At 32.8% G+C, this 18,979-nt stretch overlaps 4 protein-coding genes across 7 annotated transcripts in view; 2 read left to right on the top strand and 2 right to left on the bottom strand.

Moving 5' to 3' along the window:
* LOC145631877 (eukaryotic translation initiation factor 2A-like) overlaps window positions 1-18,979 on the top strand; it is a 156,547-nt gene that overhangs the window by 93,515 nt on the left and 44,053 nt on the right. The gene's annotated exons all lie outside the window — the stretch shown is intronic.
* Window positions 1,750-5,570, bottom strand: LOC145631871 (uncharacterized). The gene is made up of 4 exons (XM_081684088.1): window positions 5,313-5,570; window positions 2,949-3,007; window positions 2,281-2,462; window positions 1,750-2,054 (listed from the first exon to the last, which is right to left on the bottom strand). The coding sequence occupies exons 1-4, from the start codon at window positions 5,470-5,472 to the stop codon at window positions 1,985-1,987; spliced, it is 471 nt and encodes a 156-aa protein (XP_081540214.1). The 5' UTR covers window positions 5,473-5,570; the 3' UTR covers window positions 1,750-1,984.
* Window positions 8,138-10,398, top strand: LOC145630425 (protein IRX15-LIKE-like). Its single transcript, XM_081682682.1, has 2 exons — window positions 8,138-8,699; window positions 9,668-10,398. The coding sequence occupies exons 1-2, from the start codon at window positions 8,239-8,241 to the stop codon at window positions 10,164-10,166; spliced, it is 960 nt and encodes a 319-aa protein (XP_081538808.1). The 5' UTR covers window positions 8,138-8,238; the 3' UTR covers window positions 10,167-10,398.
* Window positions 11,561-18,691, bottom strand: LOC145631870 (transcription factor bHLH153-like). 4 transcript variants are annotated; one of them, XM_081684086.1, is made up of 6 exons: window positions 18,258-18,691; window positions 15,068-15,161; window positions 14,426-14,491; window positions 14,120-14,185; window positions 13,621-13,668; window positions 11,561-12,115 (listed from the first exon to the last, which is right to left on the bottom strand). In XM_081684086.1, exons 2-6 carry the CDS (start codon window positions 15,140-15,142, stop codon window positions 11,987-11,989), a joined length of 384 nt encoding a protein of 127 aa, XP_081540212.1. In that variant the 5' UTR covers window positions 15,143-15,161; window positions 18,258-18,691; the 3' UTR covers window positions 11,561-11,986. The 4 variants fall into 4 exon arrangements, with proteins under 4 accessions (XP_081540212.1, XP_081540213.1, XP_081540210.1 ...); XM_081684087.1 differs by having other exon boundaries at window positions 15,068-15,158; XM_081684084.1 differs by having other exon boundaries at window positions 15,044-15,161; window positions 18,258-18,690.

Here is an 18,979-nt window from a genome sequence, read left to right as displayed (position 1 = left end):
AGTTGGTCCGCACCATTTCCAGCCATTGAATGGAGTGGTGGATCTTCTACTTGCTTTACTTTTACGGTGTGTTTGTATAAAGAAATGGGAAAGAAAAGAAGGGGAGGGAGGTGAAGATGAGGGGAGGGAAGAAAGATGAGTTTTCCTTCCAAATCTCTCTATTGTTGGAGAGATCAAATTCTCACAATTTTAATCCCTCCATTTCTCTTCCCTCCAATTCCTCTCCTTCCTCATTCCTTATCCAAATGAAAGATAGTCCATCCCTTCATTTCCCTTCCCTTCCCCCCATTTCCTTTAATCCAAACAAAGTGTTAGTGATGAGGATAACTTGTAGTTGTAAAAGGCTAATTGGAGATATGTTGCTTCTATCCTTGGTGGTGATAACCAATTTTGTATTTTGAAGTGCATTGTAGATTATGGGAGTGAAGGTGAATAGGAATTGCATCTTCTAAGTGTATGAATGCAAAAAAGAATATGTTTCAGTTATACCATAAAACATTATACATGTACATTTGATATTCTTTTGGCAAGTAAACAATGTAATGTGTAGAAATTTTGTAGAATATGAACCTTAGTTCTATAAAGCCAAAATTCTGCATCGAATTCGAGCTGAAACATTATCAGATTTGTATACAAGAACCAAATATTAGTAGTTAACCACTAATGTATGCATATGAAAATGATATGTTTTCCAGCATTTATGTGAGTATTTTGTTTGTTTCAATTCAGAATTATAAAGTAACATAATATCAAATCATCCAAAATAGATCTTACTTCAGCGGATTGCCCATTTTCATCCAAACTGTATCTTACTTCAATTATATTTGCTCTATAGTCCCTAAATTTTTCAAGGTTTTCATTGAAATTAGCAGACAAAGAGCTCCATTATCACAAATTTATATTGTTAGTTGAATCTAGTTATTTGCTGTATAATTTTATACCATGGTATATTGATATATTTCGGCCTGTTGAAAATTTAAATATGATCACTCCAAATTATACTGTTCATTTCAACCATCATGCATAATTGCATAAATCAATTCAATTCTATTACATCCAAAATGGATTTTTACCATTTTAAATTACTATGTGAAGGTGAATTACCATGGGAATATGTGCCGTGACACGTGGTAATATGTTATGACATGTAAGATTCAACGTGTCATGTTGCATTGCTAGTTGCCTGGTTTTGCAGATTTGTAATTTAATCATAATTTTATATTTCAAACATAGAATAAGTCAAAAAAATATATATATTATCATCGGAATTCTAGAAATCTACTTTTCAATCCAATTAGGATCAAGACAATATCATTTGCACAATTTAAAATATGGTCGAAATAGTTCAAGGATGTCGGTTTGGACTGAGATAAGTATTTCGCTCATATCTTATTCGTTATAAATCGTAATTGAGATTATGATATATCATTTGAAAACTTATCTCAAGGGCTATCCATCCATATAAGATTTGCATAAAACTTCAAGGCTCACATACTAGAAAATTGCGTTAAAGTTTATAAATTTTAGGCTATTAAGAAGGCCAAATTGTTTTAGATAATGAAAATGGGATGCGACAAGAGGATAGTTGAAGTAATTCTTCAATTTATTACGCAATACAGACCAAATTAGGCAGTAAAAGTTGACTTATCATCGAGTTGTTTTTTTTTTTTTTAAAGAATTATTTTATGAGACATTTTTGGCGTTTATAGTATGCCATTAGAGCTAACAAACACAGAAGCCCTCAAGAAGTCGAGAACGGAAAAAATTTACTCTATGTTTCAGTGTGGATTTCAATTCATAATACAGAAGTATCACATTAGATAGGTATAAGGACAAGTATCATAAAAAAAAAAAAGATTTCATCAACCTAGAAGCACGTCAAATATTGATCGAGCTGCCGTACTCGTTCATTTGGCAACAAAGGATCAAAATTTTCACTAAAGCAATAAATGATTTGACAACATCTAGCTTCCTGTCACCCATTTTAACTAGCAGCAGATCTGAGCTTCCCCCGAAGAAATTGCAGGATGTGTTCACGTTTCCAGTTGTCAATTCTACATCCAAAAAGATTAACATATGATTACAAGTTTAGGACATTACATAAGGTTCAAAAGATAAAATGAAAAGAAAAAAAAAATAAAAAATTAGCCACCTAGTTTGCTGTTCTCAGGCATCATGATACAGTGTGTATTAAAAAAAGTAAACAATTAGCCTAGGAAAGTCCAAAGATTATGCTGATTAAGGGAGTTGAAAAATCCAGAGAAATGGAACATTACTAACCTAATTGTTTCAGCATGTTCACCATTGTCATCTAGCATAATCATCTTCGGTGGCGAGTTGAAAGAATATTGAACTTTGACCGAAGGAAACTTGTCGTTCTCTTCTTCTATAAAGCCAACAATCTCAGGATAGAAGACCAGTTTCCTCATGCAGACCTCCAACAGTGCACCAGCATAGGTAATCTGTAATGGTTGTTATTCTTAAAAAGTTAATAACCTGATTGCAGTAATTATTTCTAATGGTCAAAAACACAATTACTTTAATAGTTTGATTGTGACAAAAACAGAGGTGAAGATTTCATTTCTTTTCTCAATTTTAGCAACACTCTAGTGAAAAAGAGATGCAGGACAAGAAAACGAAGGGTACAAAACTACAAAATATAATAGCACAAAACGTTAGGGATGTATCATGAAAACTAAATATTCTTCCGTGAGTAGAGGTTTTCTCTAGGACATAGTAATCAGAGTCCACTAAATTATGCATAACAAAGTCACAAATATACAGCTTGAGGTACAATTATGGCGCTAAATTTCAAATTATTGGCGTTCTTGATAAAGCAAACACACAAACTCTCAAGTAATGAAGTTCCGATCCATAATATCATGGGAAAATTTAAAATCTTGAATATTAAGTTGGAAGTTCAAGATAACTTCATTAAGAGTAAATACCTTGCTCATTGAATCATCAGAATCCTCCACGCAGCAATTTAAGCAGTCAGATACCAGTTCTGAAACACAAGTCATAAGCACCAACATTATACAAATAGGTTCTTGATGCCAAATACTCATATTAAGCACTGTACAAGTACAAAAAATGGTAAGATAAATCTAAGGGGGTGGGGTTTTAGGGAGAGTAAGGCATCTCATAGCAGGGAGTGCATATTATCTTCGGCAGCCAATGTCTGGCCATGCAGAACTTAATTTCTTTCATATTCAGCCTCTCTTTTAACTGATTAATGGTAAGGACTTAGCTTCATTTTTCACATTACAAACAAAGGAAACAAATCTTAAAGTTCTTCATAACAAAAACATGATTCCTCTTTTAAATAAAATAAAACAGAGATCAATAATTATTCTCTTGAATAGTGCTTAGTTTCCAAGCTCCCCTCAGAAACCAAATACCTCTAGCCTCTTCCAATTACAAGATTTGCCTGTTTGATTCCATAATCTCAACTAGACATTTCACTTTTCTTCAAAAGAAAGCATAGAGATACAAGGCCTCCAAGCTCCATTTAACACTTTAGTTTTGCAAAAACCCTGACATTTGAAAGATGAATAGGCTGTATACATGGTTCTTGTTTCATAGAACTATGACTATTGACTACAATGCAGGAAAAATTAATGAGAGATCAACGATGTTATATATCTTGCTTTAGCCATGTGTTATGGATTATTGGTAGCATGATGTTAAAACTACCAAAACATTCCCAGCTCAACTACGCTACTGTCCAATGTCCAAAGCTAAGGTTAGAATCACTACCAAAGTGCCAATGCACAAATCAACACAAAGATTTTCTATATCTGACATCAATTTATGTGGCGGATACCCATAGTTTTGGCAAACATTCTCAGTGGATTCCCCATTCACGGTGACAAAATTTTAATGAGAAGATTGGATATCTTGTACCAATGAGTCTAAAATACAAACCACTCTCCTGTACCTCCCAGCTAACCAGATTTTACACGACAGTGTGGCAAACTGTGGATGGAGAGTACAAAATGGATGTCTTCGTACTTAGGCCTATCGAGCTAGGTAAGTTGCTGCTTTCCATGACAAGTCCAAATTTGACCATAGGATAGGTTTACAAATTCCAACAGATTTCAAATAATTAACTCAATAGTAAAGGGCTAAATGCCTAAATCCACATAATCTCCATTATATACTCTCCTATTCTCTAATTTTCAAGCAAAAGAAGCTAGCAGAAGGTAGGCAATGAAACCACAGATAAAATGATAAATACACCAAATATTTTAAATCTCGAAAATTTAACTCCTATTCTCTAATTTTCAAGCAAAGGAAGATAGCAGAAGGTAGCAATGAAACCACAGATAAAACGATAAATACACCAAATACTTTAAATCTTGAATATTTAATTTTTAATCAACAGCCCATCAATGTATATTATTCACTAGCTACCTTTGCAGCATCTCACGCTATAATTCCCAATCGCCAAAACTATTACAGCCTGTTTGGTAAATGATAATCAATGGTGTAATATAATTGAATTTGTATGTAATTAATAATTTAATAAAGGGAAAAAAAATAATGTCTATTATCATCATGGTAATGCTATTTCACCCCAAATTATTTACAAAATATCATGTCCATCCATTATCATTTGAAGGGTGATATAGGGAGGTAAGGTACATTTACGGAAATAAATACAAGTTTGGATTACTACGGACATTAGGGTGTTACTTTGCTTGCCCAATTACACTAAAATATATACCTATTACCACTGTGTACAAGTGGCTACCAAATGTGCTATTTAGATCAACTCATTGAACACAATTTCAGGCTCATCTCTTATTAACTCTTTTCCCTAAAACTAACAACTCTTCCTCGATCACCACGGTCTCTCCGTCTAAAATTGAGCCACTCATTCAAATTCGATTCAACCGATTCGAACTTTAACCTAACCAACACATAAACAGTCTACAATCACTAACACCTATCAAAACTCGGCATACACCAATCAAGCTAATCGAAACACCAAAAATTAATACAAATCATACTAGTACATATCAATGCTTGCCAATTCTCCCTCAATCCCAACCATTCTCATGTATTAAAATCAAGCGAACTCATAAGCTAATTATACCAAATTCTTCAATCAATTAATTCTAATTTATGTACTATAACAATCATATTGATGCAATCTGCAACCCTAATCAATTCAAATCCCGCAAAAGTAACCCAAAATCGGAAATTTTAAAAAGGGTAAAAACCCTAATCAATCAAATTAACGAAATAATCAAATAATGCGTATCAAATTCAGGGAAGAGGATGAAAAATTGAGAAAGGAAGGAGACCTTGGTCTTTGACATACTCTGACAAAGTTTTGCAATCGGAGCAGAGAGAAAGACCAGTGAATCCCAAATTCTCGCATTCTTTTGAGCTCAACTGTTGTCCATGAGAGATTGCCGCCATTGTTAAGATCAAGGTCGCATAGATCACCAATCCCATCTTCATCTCTCTATCCTTCGTTGAGGTTGAATTTCTCAATCGATAGAAATGGAGTGATGCTGTTTTTGTATTGATCAATTTGACTGAAGCAAAATACAGTATAAGCTTGAATGCGGATAGGTGTTAATTCGGTTCATTGTGTGTCGCATGGGTCGAGCCTAGTTGAGTCGAGTCGAGTATGGTCTAGTCGTGCTAAATTACAATGTTCATATATGTCGAACTAAGGATCCACTACTTACATAGTACGGAGTATTAGGTAACTAGGTTGGATCGGCAAATTTGGTTGAATTGACACCACTTACGAAGTGATAATTTTAAATATATGTAAATAAGATTTGATCTCATGTCTTGAGTATCACCCTTCAAGATTTTAACCAAATAATCTAGTTGATTATTCACAAAAACAACATATTAATGGATTGTATTTTTTTTTATAAGAAAAATACAAAAGTTAGGTAAGTCTTCCCTCAAGACTGTACCCTAACTTATCTAAAGAAATAAAATAAGAAAAATTAGCATCTACATTAGGGTCAATGTTTACATAGCCTGAAATTTGATGGCCTATAGCTGCAACATAATCTGCTGCACGATTAGCTTCTCTATACACATGGCAAGAAGAAACAACCTCAAAGTGAGCCAACAACTTCTTGATGTCATTCATTAGCAAATGAATTTTCCAAGGACAACGTGCTTTATCCTGCAAAATATTTATAATTAAAAGGTTATCACCTTCAATAAAAAGTTTTCGTATAATAATGGATTGTATGCTCCATAGGTACTAATCGTACTATTTAGGTAAATTAATTTTATAGTGATCAAATTAGATTTAGGTTTCTACAAGTATCCATAGTTCCATACTATAGGGCTAATGGGCTATAGGCAATTAGGCAGCCATCATGGTATGGATCAACCAACTCTTAAACACTACTCATTTGATTCTTAATTCATCCATTTGTTTTGTTAACTAACTTGAAACAACTTTAATTTGGAGTAACTTGGAGAAGTAAAAATTATGTTTGAAGAGATATATATAAATAAATAAATAAATAAGTGTTGCATAGTACTTTCTTTATTTTTAAAGTATATACCCCGTCGTTTATTAAGAGTTGTATTAAGTGGGTAGGTATGTAATTGTTTTTTAGTATGCGTGGTGTAACAGTAAACAAAGTAAAAGAGAAATTGCTAGGACAATGATAAATAAAATAGAAATTGGACTATCTTTTAAGGACTAAAATCTAATGGTGTGATTTATTTGGTGATAAAATTATTGAATGATTAAAATGATGAAGATAGTTTGGTGTAATATTTGACCTGGACCTTCCAACAACTGAAGCTTCCTATTCGCTTGGCATATCTGTTTGTTGGTTCCCTATACACATCTTGATTATGACTAGCTAGCTTCACATTTCATCATTTTTATTTGGGTACAAAATTTCACACAATTACATAAACGTGCACAAACAATATTTACCACATACAACTACTTTCTATGATTTTGATAATTTGAGACATTACATGTCATATACAAGTACAAGTTTAAAGTATTATTTGTACTTCATTTGCTCTTAAAATCTTCTTTCTTTCTTTCTTTTTCTTTTTTTTTTTTTTTTAAAGTTTAGTCAAAAGTTGTACTTGTATCATTGTATGTCTTTATAGTTTTGTAGTTTGTTCCATACATTTTGAAGTAAAAGTTTTTAAAAAGACTTACAACATTTAACATGTCTATTATACACTCGGATGTATCTGCAAAAGAAGAAACATTAAAGAAAAGATTACTCAATTAATAGATGAACTATAGCGAAAGGAGTACATATATTGTCTCGATTAGTTTATGCAATTCTGTTTTCTAGCCGGGCTATCCGATTGTATGTAAGAAGTTGTTACATTATGCGATATAGTAGAATAATATTGATTATTTTACATTAAATTGGATATCGTAATGATATCAATTTAGCTTTAAAGTCTAAAAAAAACTCAAATAAATATGGATTACGCAAACACAAGAGAATACTAATTAGGACGGTGCGATCCGAGATAGTAATACGAATAAAAAGAAATGCAATTTTACATACATAACTAACAACTGCAAATTCAAAATGAAATCTTCTCCCCAACCAATTTATTGTGAAATATTAAAAGTTTTATTTTAACATCATTCGATTATTATGATATTATCGCCTCATAAGGATCGATAAGAAATTATGGATACAAAGAATGGAAAGAATGCTCTATCTTGAAACATTATCTATAATCAATTCACCTACATTGACATCATAAAATTACTGCAAGGACAATACAAAGTAGATGGATAATGTATATGAACAAACAAATTTGCAACATAACACATATATTGCGTAAATCCTAATTTGCTTCTACCATAAAAAAATCTACATCATTAACAACAAATTCTTCCACGTGGTCAATAAGAATTGGCTTTGATCATAACATTATACAAAATCCTCCAATTACATACTATATATACTACTTTAATCAATCAACCATATTATATAATCATAATTCACATTCTATTATAATGTCACATTCATATTCTAGCTCTCTTACCCATCTTTTAATTTAATTTCCACTCCAAGTTTCTCCAACCCCCCTTAATTTTTTTTTTTTTTCACAAACTTCCTACCTTTCCTTTATTTAAACCCTACTTTTTTTTCTTTAAATATATACCATCTTTAATCAACTAAAAAAAAACACAAACACAAATAATTTTCATTATTCCCTATCTTTTAATTTTCTTCTTTTTTTGCATGCAAAAAAATGAAGAACAACAATAACACAAACAACACAAAACTTATTCTCTTACACCCTTACATTCTTAAACAAGGTAGCTCAAATAGGTTATGGTTCTTAGCCGTTATTTCAATTTTCACCCTTATTTTTCTCCTCACCCTTATATACACCCGTGACTCGTTCTCGGCCTACTCGAGCTCGACTCCCTCCACCACCGCGGCTACAAGTGGTGTTGCGGCTTCTAACGATGTGGGGCACACGACTTCCCGGTACCCTCTACCTAAGAATGTTGTGAGTACGCTTCTACATTACTCTTCTAGAGCTAACACAACGGAGAAGATGGATATTGCTGATACAAAGTCGATTTCGGATGTGTTACGTCGGTGTCCTTCTCCTTGTAACTTTCTTGTTTTTGGTCTTACGCATGAAACTTTGTTATGGCGGTCTCTTAACAACCATGGTAGAACGGTTTTCATTGATGAGAACAGGTAACGTAATAAGTTTAATGAATTCAAATGGACTCTTTCATACATTCTCTTTTTTTATTTTATATTCATTGAACCATACATACATACATAAGCTTACGTTAGATGGGAGTTTGACCACATACAATCTTAATTACAAGTTTTTATCCTAAAGCCAACTGGTGATACGAGGGATGCCCTAGGCCTACTAGTTTAATTATACGTTAGTCATCCATCTAGATGTTAGACAAATGTCGTCGTCTCATTTTGCTTGCATGGATGTGAGTTATTTTTCTAACACTTTACCTATTAATAAAGAGAAAATGAGCTAAGTATATGCTTAGGTTTATACGAAGTATAATTTATCATCAACCTCTTACATGTATCCTTAGCTAGGCCGTTATAGCAATTATTGTACTCTTGTTATGACGTAGGATAACGCACAAATAAATCATGCCACTACTATATGCTAAAATTAAATTGAACTTCTCATCAATATATACGTATTGCTTCACGAAGTATATATATATATATGGCACATTATTTGATCCATAAATTCCATAATATAACATGCATGCTTGCACATTGGTAAATGACTAAATGTTATAATTTCTTGTCTAACATGAAAATTTAAATATGAAAATAAAGAGGGTAAAAATACAATATTATTTGTTTTGCTTAAATTACATTCTTACATGATAGAATTGACTGGTGTGATTTAAAATATCTCTTTAATTAATTATTACATCATGTATTTTTATAGCAAAACCCAACCACTAAAAGTTAAAACAATATATGTATTCCACAATTAGCTATATAAAATGTTTTTTTTTTTTTTTTGTTGTCTCAATTGAATGAACGTTACTACATTAGGCATATATACAGCATGCTTTTATTTTAATTTTAATTTTTTATAATTATATAAATAGCACAAAATAAATCACACAAATTTAAGCTAGCTAGGTTACATCTAAAATAATAAATTTTGGCAGGTATTATGCTGCATATATGGAAGAAAAACACCCTGAAATTGAAGCATACGACGCACAATACACAACAAAGCTAAGCGAGTACAAAGAATTAATATCCTCCGTAAAAGAGCAAGCTCACAATGAGTGTAAACCAGTTCAAAACTTGCTCTTTTCTGAATGCAAACTAGGCATCAATGACTTGCCAAACCAAATTTACGACATCGATTGGGATGTCATCCTCATCGACGGTCCGAGAGGTCATTGGCACTCGGCCCCGGGGAGGATGTCCACCATCTACACCTCTAGTGTGTTAGCAAGAAACAAGAAGGCCTCGGCGAAGAGTGGGAAGACACATGTATTTGTACATGACTATAACTTAGACCCTCAAAGAGTTTCAAGTGAAGAGTTTTTGTGCAAGGAAAATTTGGTGGAAAATAATGGGATGCTTGCTCATTTTGTGTTAGAGAGGATGGATGAGAATTGCTTTGAGTTTTGCCATTATAAGAAGAAATCTTCTTAGGTTTATTTTATGAGACTCATAAATTGGTGGGTTGATTTGTTTTTCTTTATTGAATGAACATGTAAATCTTGGATGCATGTGTAGTGAAAATGTATGGTTTGATCATGCAATTTGGCCCTATGGTATAGGTAAATGTTTGTTCTTATTTATGAACAATTTTCCCCTAAAGAAAGGGCTTGTAAAAATAAATTTTCGAGTCTTAATATGTATATACATCGAACAATTCAAGTTTTTGATGTATCAAACGGTTATTATTGTGTTTTTTTTTATTATTATTATTTATTTATGTTAATTTTAATTAATTAAGTCAAAATGTGTTATTTTTGGTTGATCATCTATATGAAGGTACAAAGGCAACAAATGAGATTCGATCTCAAGTAAGTTGAATAAATTGAAATAGAGTATTACAAACCACATATTAAGTTAGAGATGTGACCTAATATACTCTTTTTTTTAGAGCCAGAAGAATGAGTGATAAGAATCAATCCCGAGATCATCTAGAATCGGGAGGGAGCTCAAACCACCCGAGTTATCCCTCACTCTCATTTTGGAGTACAGTTAGTTATACATGATTATTCTTTGAGCCTAATTAGAGATAAAGTCTACAACAATTAATACGGATCGGAGTACTTCACATATTCAGAAGGAACTCAAACCACCCGAGTTATCCCTCACTCTCATTTTGGAGTTAATTATACATGATTATTCTTTGAGCCTAATTAGAGATAAAGTCTACAATTATTAGTACTTTTTTTTTGGTAAGGTATTAATGGGGTAGTTTCACCAAATATGCTAGCCTAATGGCTAATACATTAGTATTGGTAAAAAGTAGCCATTTCAACAAAGCATAAACTTTCATCATTATTAGCAGTTAAGTTGTCATAATTAAGTCAAAAAGAGGATAGTAAAGTTTTTTTTTTTTTTTTCTTTTTAGTAATTAGAAATTTCAGTTATCAACAATTAATTTTATGAGACAAATTCCAAATACGGAAATTGTGGAAAATGAATGTTTTGGTGTGACGGCAAAGTAAAGAAATCCAACTTAGATGTGAACTGGAGACCAGCAAACCTTGACTTAACTCTCAGTAGTTGCAAGGTCCTCCTCACTTCATTTTCTACCAATTTAAGTTACCTACCATTAATTTTAACAAAAGTTTTCTATTTTTTTTTTTTTTTTTATGAAGTATTTTAGTGAAAAAAAAAAAAAAAAAAAAAACACACACACACACACTTCCTTTTACAAAACGATTCTAGTAAGAAAGAACAATGTAAAACGAAGGGAGCGATGTATACTCGAGGTACACGGAATGGAAGAGTGGACATAAAGAAACACTTCCTTTCACTCTAATTCTGTGAGTAATATTTGAATAGTATATAGATTTGCCCATACAAGCTTAAATTAAAATTATTGGATCAGTATCAATAGCCATATATTCCGTTTATTATTTCAGGCAAAGCCTCTACCGGGAATTTCAACTGAACTCCCAAAGGATTCCCAATTCGTCTGCACAGATTATCAGGCCAATCGAACCTTTCATATAGAACTCGTACGTTTTTTCATAACATTAACCTAATTACATAAAAGATTAAGAGGCCGCGAGTTTAAATCACTTCATGCTTCTCCACTTTGGTCCAGGACTGTTCTACAAAAAGCTCCAGACCATGAACCATGCGAGAACAAAAGCTGAAAAGCATTTACTTTCCGAGAACTGAACTGCCCTTGAATGATGTAAATCTCAAAGGCGATTAGCTGCATTATGAAGCAATGCAAGTAGGGGTAATTGGTAGTTAAACAGCATGTATACTTGTTGAAGTGAGTACTAAAATCTTGGGGAACCAGTTTTGATGGGTGCCCAAATATCTGCACCATTACTGCGAGCCAATCCAGCAGTACACTCAATTGGCACGAGACACAACCCTTTGCTTCTTAAGCTATAATGTACTTGTTCCTGAAGACAGCAAATGAAGAATAAAGTCTACTGATCAGCATTCAGCAAAGTAGACCACAGTATGTAACGACAACCAATTGTGAAGTCGATATGAACATAATACTGGACAATTAGAGCCATAAGTATGTGCATACATCAGTAATAAACTAACATGTTTTCTAGGTACATGAAGCATAGAAGACAAACACTACTAATTTCAACTTAACTCTCGGCTAAACTCAATGACTCGTTAACAATGAAATGGTACAATACTGACTAGATCCAACCCAAAATAACTCAATCCAAAGCTGGACTCTACTTGAAACTAGATACCTGCCCAATGATTCAAAAGCCGATAATTGATTGATTTCTCCACAATAAAATGAATAAATCCCGAATACATCCCAATTTCGAACTGATTGACACAATACTCGAACTGAACATGATCCACACATTTGCCATCTCAAAATTACTGGTAGGAAAGTTAGGAAGAAGGAACTACCTACATATTCTTATAGATCTAGAAGAGTTCGGATTAAAAAAAAAAAACAAAGAAACTTCTTTTAGCCTTTTGAAGGTCAACAAACATGAAGCATCCTTAAACAGGACAGTGTAGAATTTGTTATCTAATAGTCACTTAACAATACCAAGGAAGTCAAGAAGTGGGTAGAAAATGACTACACACAATTAAGTGTTTAAGACGTTACGTACATTTATTCTATAATGACTAATCACTTTCAGCAATATTTGAAAACCATCATTTTAATTCTGTTTCAAAAACATTAACAGGTTAAGGCCTCAAACATTTTGCCAAAAGCCCAGCTATGTCCCACATATGTCACAATCCAGTCTTTTTCTCATTATGTTTAGCACAATTACTCTTCTAGCTACAAAATGAGGTGTTAAATTCATTCTTAAAACATATGATTAGTTCCGTTAGCTCCTAGGATCTTCGGCATTTAAAGACATCCCCCCTTGTCTTAAGCTATCTTGAGAAATGCCATCACAATCAAGTCCTCAAGAAGACGCTTTAGAACTTAAAAAGTAATAGCATGCAAATGACCCTTTTGCAAGATCTAACATAGACATACACAATCACAGCATAATTCTGTCTCAACCATGATACAGTTCTCATATTCAACTCAAACTAGACCAGAAAAATGATTTTGTTTGGTACTAAAGTAACAGATCAGAATTAGCAGTAAGCGTGTGTGTGTGTAATATATTTTCGGCGCAGAACACTTTTCAGGATCCATATCAGCAAAAAAAGCTAATAACTACTTTTTCTACTCCGTATAAACTAAAAATGAAGGTATTCAAATCAAGATGCATGGGATGAGCTGGAAATGATAAGGTTCTAGCGAGCATGCATCACAGGGAAAACAAATAGCACCAACTTTGATCAAGTAAACAACTAACGTCATCTTCCAAGAAGTAGAACTTGCTCTATTGGTGTGGGAGTATAGTATGCCCCATGGCATTGATTCAACTCTATACAAAAATACATGGATCAAAAAGCGACTCACCTCTATAATTGTATCTGGTGTATTGTTGAGGTATGGAGCACTCAAAACCTACAAGTACCAACACAACATAGAATTAGAGCAAGAGTCGATAGTATGGACAACTTTAAGTAGATGACAAAGAACCTAGGTTGAATTTTTGCTCTATCAAACAAAAACATTCTCATACAACATAAATTTATATTTATGTATCTGAAATACATAGGGCATTTCAGGTTTTCTAGACGAAATAGAGGTATTTTGGGGAAATTCTATTTTCCTCTATTTTCCTGAAATTGGTAATATTAGATTAGAGTTATAATGACTCGTGAAATCTAATTAGTTCAGTAGCTCAAAGCCTTAGAGCAATATAATTGATAAATAAATTGACTCAATTATAAATAATTTGTTTTCTTGCTAGTCATTGAAAAGCTAGGAAAATCAGAAAATCAGTGCATAGTCGAAGGGTATTTCTAGTGTCCGGTACACATTATCGTCATGATTAACCTACAGAATGGCATACCTTCACTTGCTCATGCAGGAATCTGATGTACTCCATTGCCTCATGCAGGACAGAGGCTGTATCAGTCTGCATCACAAATTTTAACAAAATATAAGAATCATGCATAACAGAACACCTTCCCACAAAAATTCTAATGAAAACACATAACTTCATGTTTGCAAATCTTCAAATATGAATCAAAAGGTAATCCGTTTATTGAAAGTACAAGTCAAGCAACGTTGCATAGTTATAGCTTACAAATGCTCTCCACTATAACAGTCTCCAAAGTAAATAAAGAAGGGAAAAAAACAATAGTGCGTGTCATACCTTGCCATATGGGGAAACAAGCTGCTGTAGTGTAGTTATCTTTTCGCCAAGCTTTTCTTTTCTTTCCTGCATCAGTAACCCATGAGTTAAAGTCTACAATAAGTTCATCGATCTGCCTAGACACACCATTAAGTTTTCCAACCTTAAGAAAATGGAAAAGCCAAGCACAGATTACTACTTAGCATTCCCTACAAAATTGTCTCTTCTGTGGGGGAAAAGCCAAGCACATATATGGGCATGTAAATAAAAAATTATGCTAATATAAAGGCTTTGTATTGAACCTCATGAAGCAAGGATAATGACATCATCAAGCAGAAATACACATATTGAGTACTGACAAAGAGACAAGCAGGCAAACGTTCCTCAAAAAAATTAACTCTTTACTCTTCCAAGTTCTAACATAAACCTGTTCCAATTCGACCAAGATTCTGTGGTATATACCCAGGCAAACAAAAGAATAGTGGCTTCAATTGAAAATTACTACCCCTTCCAAAGATAACCCAAAAAAACATTGTGGTACAAAAAATTAATACTACATAGATTTTATAGCATTAATGTCAAAATTGACGCATAAGATTATAAGAAAGTATGTGAATGTGGTTAACATCAAGAACAAACCTTGCTCGACATTGATATATCAACCTTTTGTCTCTTGGATGCAACTGATGCGAAACTATCCTGATCAATAGACCCAACACTCCTCTTAAGTTCGGTCATCTCACTGCTCTAAACTCTCCTAGCATAAGCATATACAAAAAATAACACGAAGTTAGTACAACAGAACGCTGTAACATATTGCTTAAACATGAATTGCCCTGTCACAACATAATAATCAACTACTTTAAAATAATAGCTTTAACACTCTGAAATACCAACATAAATCACCACTTGATTTTGGATACCAAGGCAATAAGGAGAATAACTAATATATCCTTAATTTGTGTGCATAATTTTCAAATTATTCAATGCATAACACTCAGTAGCAGCATATATGAGATTATTGTCTTGATATCATAGGTACCTTCAGTGTTTTAAAAAAAAGTACTACTTAAAAACTTATACAGTACTTCAGAAACCAGCAATACCACTATCAAAGCTACAAACCACATCATTCTTTTGACCAGCTCAAACATACAATCTCTTGATTTTTATATGAATATGAGCGATCGTGTTATAGAGACCAAGTCATGCATGTGTCATACAGGTGCGAGTGAGCACACTCGCACTGTTTGAAATAATCTCTTAGATACATCCAGCATCCTCCATAGCTTCCTTTTAATAAACTCCCTATGCTACGTGTAATACGGGTTAGTTCACCTAAATGGTAAATAAATATAACTTGAAAGAGCAGATTCACCTAGCATGCCATCTGTAGAATCAGGAGCATAACAGACTTTTGTATCATGGGATTGATTCAATTATACGGGACAGGAATATTTTTATTCTAAGTTCATTAAATAGGCCACAACTATTTCAATGCTATCTGTAATCAGTGATCACAAGACCTCGTATGAGTTTCACACCGCAAGCACTCCATGCTCACATAGAGTAGAAAACCCACAAATTAACGCTGCAGAACAGCCCATGAACCTAAATCAAATAAGTAAATTTTACAGTTTCCAATATATGATTTTTTATTTTTTTTTAATGACATAGGAAACATCCTAGGCAGAGTGCAGCCATTCCTACTTGCATATTTTTATTCACGTAACGCCTCCACACGAGTCATGCTAATCAATTATGACAAAACAATGACAACCGATACATATAATAATACAAAGGCGTATATTATATACAACGAACCAGGAACAAAGCAATCTAGTCAAAGATTATACTTCAGCAAATTTGCTGACACCACCTAATTATATTTGCTCATTGTCGATTAAGAGAGTTTTATACATACTTAATCCAAAACATTTAAAATTATTATATGTAAGGACTATTAAACTGACAACGCTTACAATTAGTAAGCAAGAAAATAAAATCAACCAAACACATAACCATTTTTGTGGTTAGTATTTGAGATAAGACTCAACTAATTCTTTCAATATCAGACACAAAAGCAGACAATTAATTAAATTAGAGATACCCATCATGAGTATGCAAACATCAGTAAACGCATCTCATCTAGATTTTTTAAACACGATCATTTGTGTACGTACTCGATTGTCCTGATCCATGCTCAACATTATCACTTAAATTGATGTCCAATAAGACATGGGAATTGGATAAAATTATTGATCAACTGTTATTGGCTATATTTTACTAAACCCAACCATATATTCTTGTGTAGTCCTAAATAATGTTTAGGACCACTGAAACCGACCATCAAGGAGCTTTCAGTCTTTCAGAAGTTCACAGCAACAATAAATTAAACCCAAAATATGATCACACACTTAAACTTCACTAGTATTAATCTACTATGTGCTGACAAGCAAGGAATTTCAGCCCATCTGTCAAATGCGTTCATTTAATATCATGCATTTCAAATCAACGAAAAAGCGACATTGGTCATCTACCTCGATCACTACCTATAAGGCTATAACTCCCACCTTGTCTCCCCCACTCCTCACAAGGGTTGTGCTCCTAGATCGGAATCAGTCAATCAAAGCCTTAATCCCATATGTGGGTCCTAGTCTCCTAGATCGGAATAAGGAAAAATAATCATACTCCGTATACACTGATACAGTTAAACCTCCAAAGTACGATCACAAGTACTCGACTAAGTACATCGATAGGGTCTTCTCCTTACCTTATAAATAAAAACAGAACAATCACAAGTGCATATATTGATAAAGGATCTAAACCACCTACCCTAACAGTTTCCTAAGGTAAATGTAATCCAAAAACACTACCAAATTTGTGGGTCCCACAACTCTAATATTGTTTGGCATATTGATGAGTAACAATAGTCAAAGATAAAAAGGGAGTGAATGTGGAAAAATGTACAAATGGGTTGAAAAAGAGTAGGGTAATAATGATCAGGATGATGTGATTACCGTACTTCTTACTAGCTTGTTTACGCTGTACAAAAATACTCCCTCCGTCTCAAATTAATTGTACGATCATCTAATCGTGATTAACGTACTTCTTACTAGCTTGCTCACACTATACAAAGTATAAGTACCAAAAATACTTCATCCATTTCAAAATAATTGTTGTGTAGCATACTTTCTCCTAACTCGAATTAAGAACATGCATGTTAAAAAGCTGAATCATAAACCACCGTAACAAAAAATCATCGTCTTTTAACTCAATTCCTAAAACGATCCTTAATCAAATGCGGCTTATTATTTAGGAACGAAGAGAGTACGATTGTACGAATATTCAATTCAAATTGATACTCGGTACTATGTGTATGTGACAGTTGATTCACATGAGTTAAAAAATGATTCACACGTCATGCAGATAAAATCCCAAAGATCATACATTCATACCAAATATATTACACGAGTAAATAGTACGGAAAACAAAAAGTACCAAAACATTTTTTTTTTTTCATTTACTCCTAATTAGTACTAATTTTTGCCAATTTATTAAAATCAACCCAAAAATATTAGTAATAGATAAGGGTGACCAGCTAATTCTACTCTCTTCCAAATATAAAATTTCAAAACTATGCATGAAAAGTAAAAATTTTCATATTATTAACTCTCAAATTGAATATTGATATTGATACTCAAAACAAAAGAAAAGTTTATACACATATATATCAAATTAATATTTTCAAGATCGTGAAATAACGAATGTTGCAACTAATAAAGAACGGACGACGAATTAACTCAAAAGAACTGCTAATAGTAAGACAGATGATTAAAGAACAAGAACTTACAGAGAAAAGCAGAGTCAGCATTTCAAGAAAGCATAAAACTTGAGTTTGAGTTTCTTCTCAATCTTCTTAAAAACAGGGCATAAAAAACCGCCAAACAAACCAAAAGAATTAGGTGAGCTACAAAGTTGAAGCAATAACTCAACTCAGCTCAATTTAAGCCTAAAAAACTTAATAAAGTTTGAAACTTTTTTTAGTAAATTCTTCAGTTATCAACGGAATTTTTGCAAAAAACAAACTTTTTTTTCCCAAGATTAAATCTTTTTTCTGGGTTCCACACAAATTAATAAAATAAGGGGAAAAAATTTGTGGGTAATTAAAATTAGTTGAAAATTATGGGTTTTAAGTTGGATAGTTTGTTGATTGAGTTTTAACAGAAAAAAGAGGATGAAAGAAATGAAATAATTGAGAAGGTTTTGGGTTTTAATGGGAGTGCTTTTTATAGAAAAGATTTAATAAAAATGAAAATATAATTTATAGAAGGAAAAAATAAAAAGGGAATTTTGTGGATATATGACAGCTAATTTCCAACCATGTAAAAGTAGTTATGAGGATATTAATTGATTAATTAAATTTAAAATAAAAATTTACGAAATTTATTTTTAAAAAAAAAAAAAAAAATTGGTGGTATGCTATGCTGAAGTCATATGATTTTAAGTTTGGTTGAATAAGACCATATTTTTGGTGTGTTGTGAGAAAATGACCACTTTTTATTATGTCCTACG

The sequence above is a fragment of the Chenopodium album genome, chromosome 5 (assembly GCF_948465745.1).
Source record: "Chenopodium album chromosome 5, dcCheAlbu1.1, whole genome shotgun sequence".
Lineage (NCBI taxonomy): Eukaryota > Viridiplantae > Streptophyta > Magnoliopsida > Caryophyllales > Amaranthaceae > Chenopodium > Chenopodium album.
Note: the sequence above shows the minus strand (reverse complement) of the source record. Positions and strands in the feature narration are given on the sequence as shown.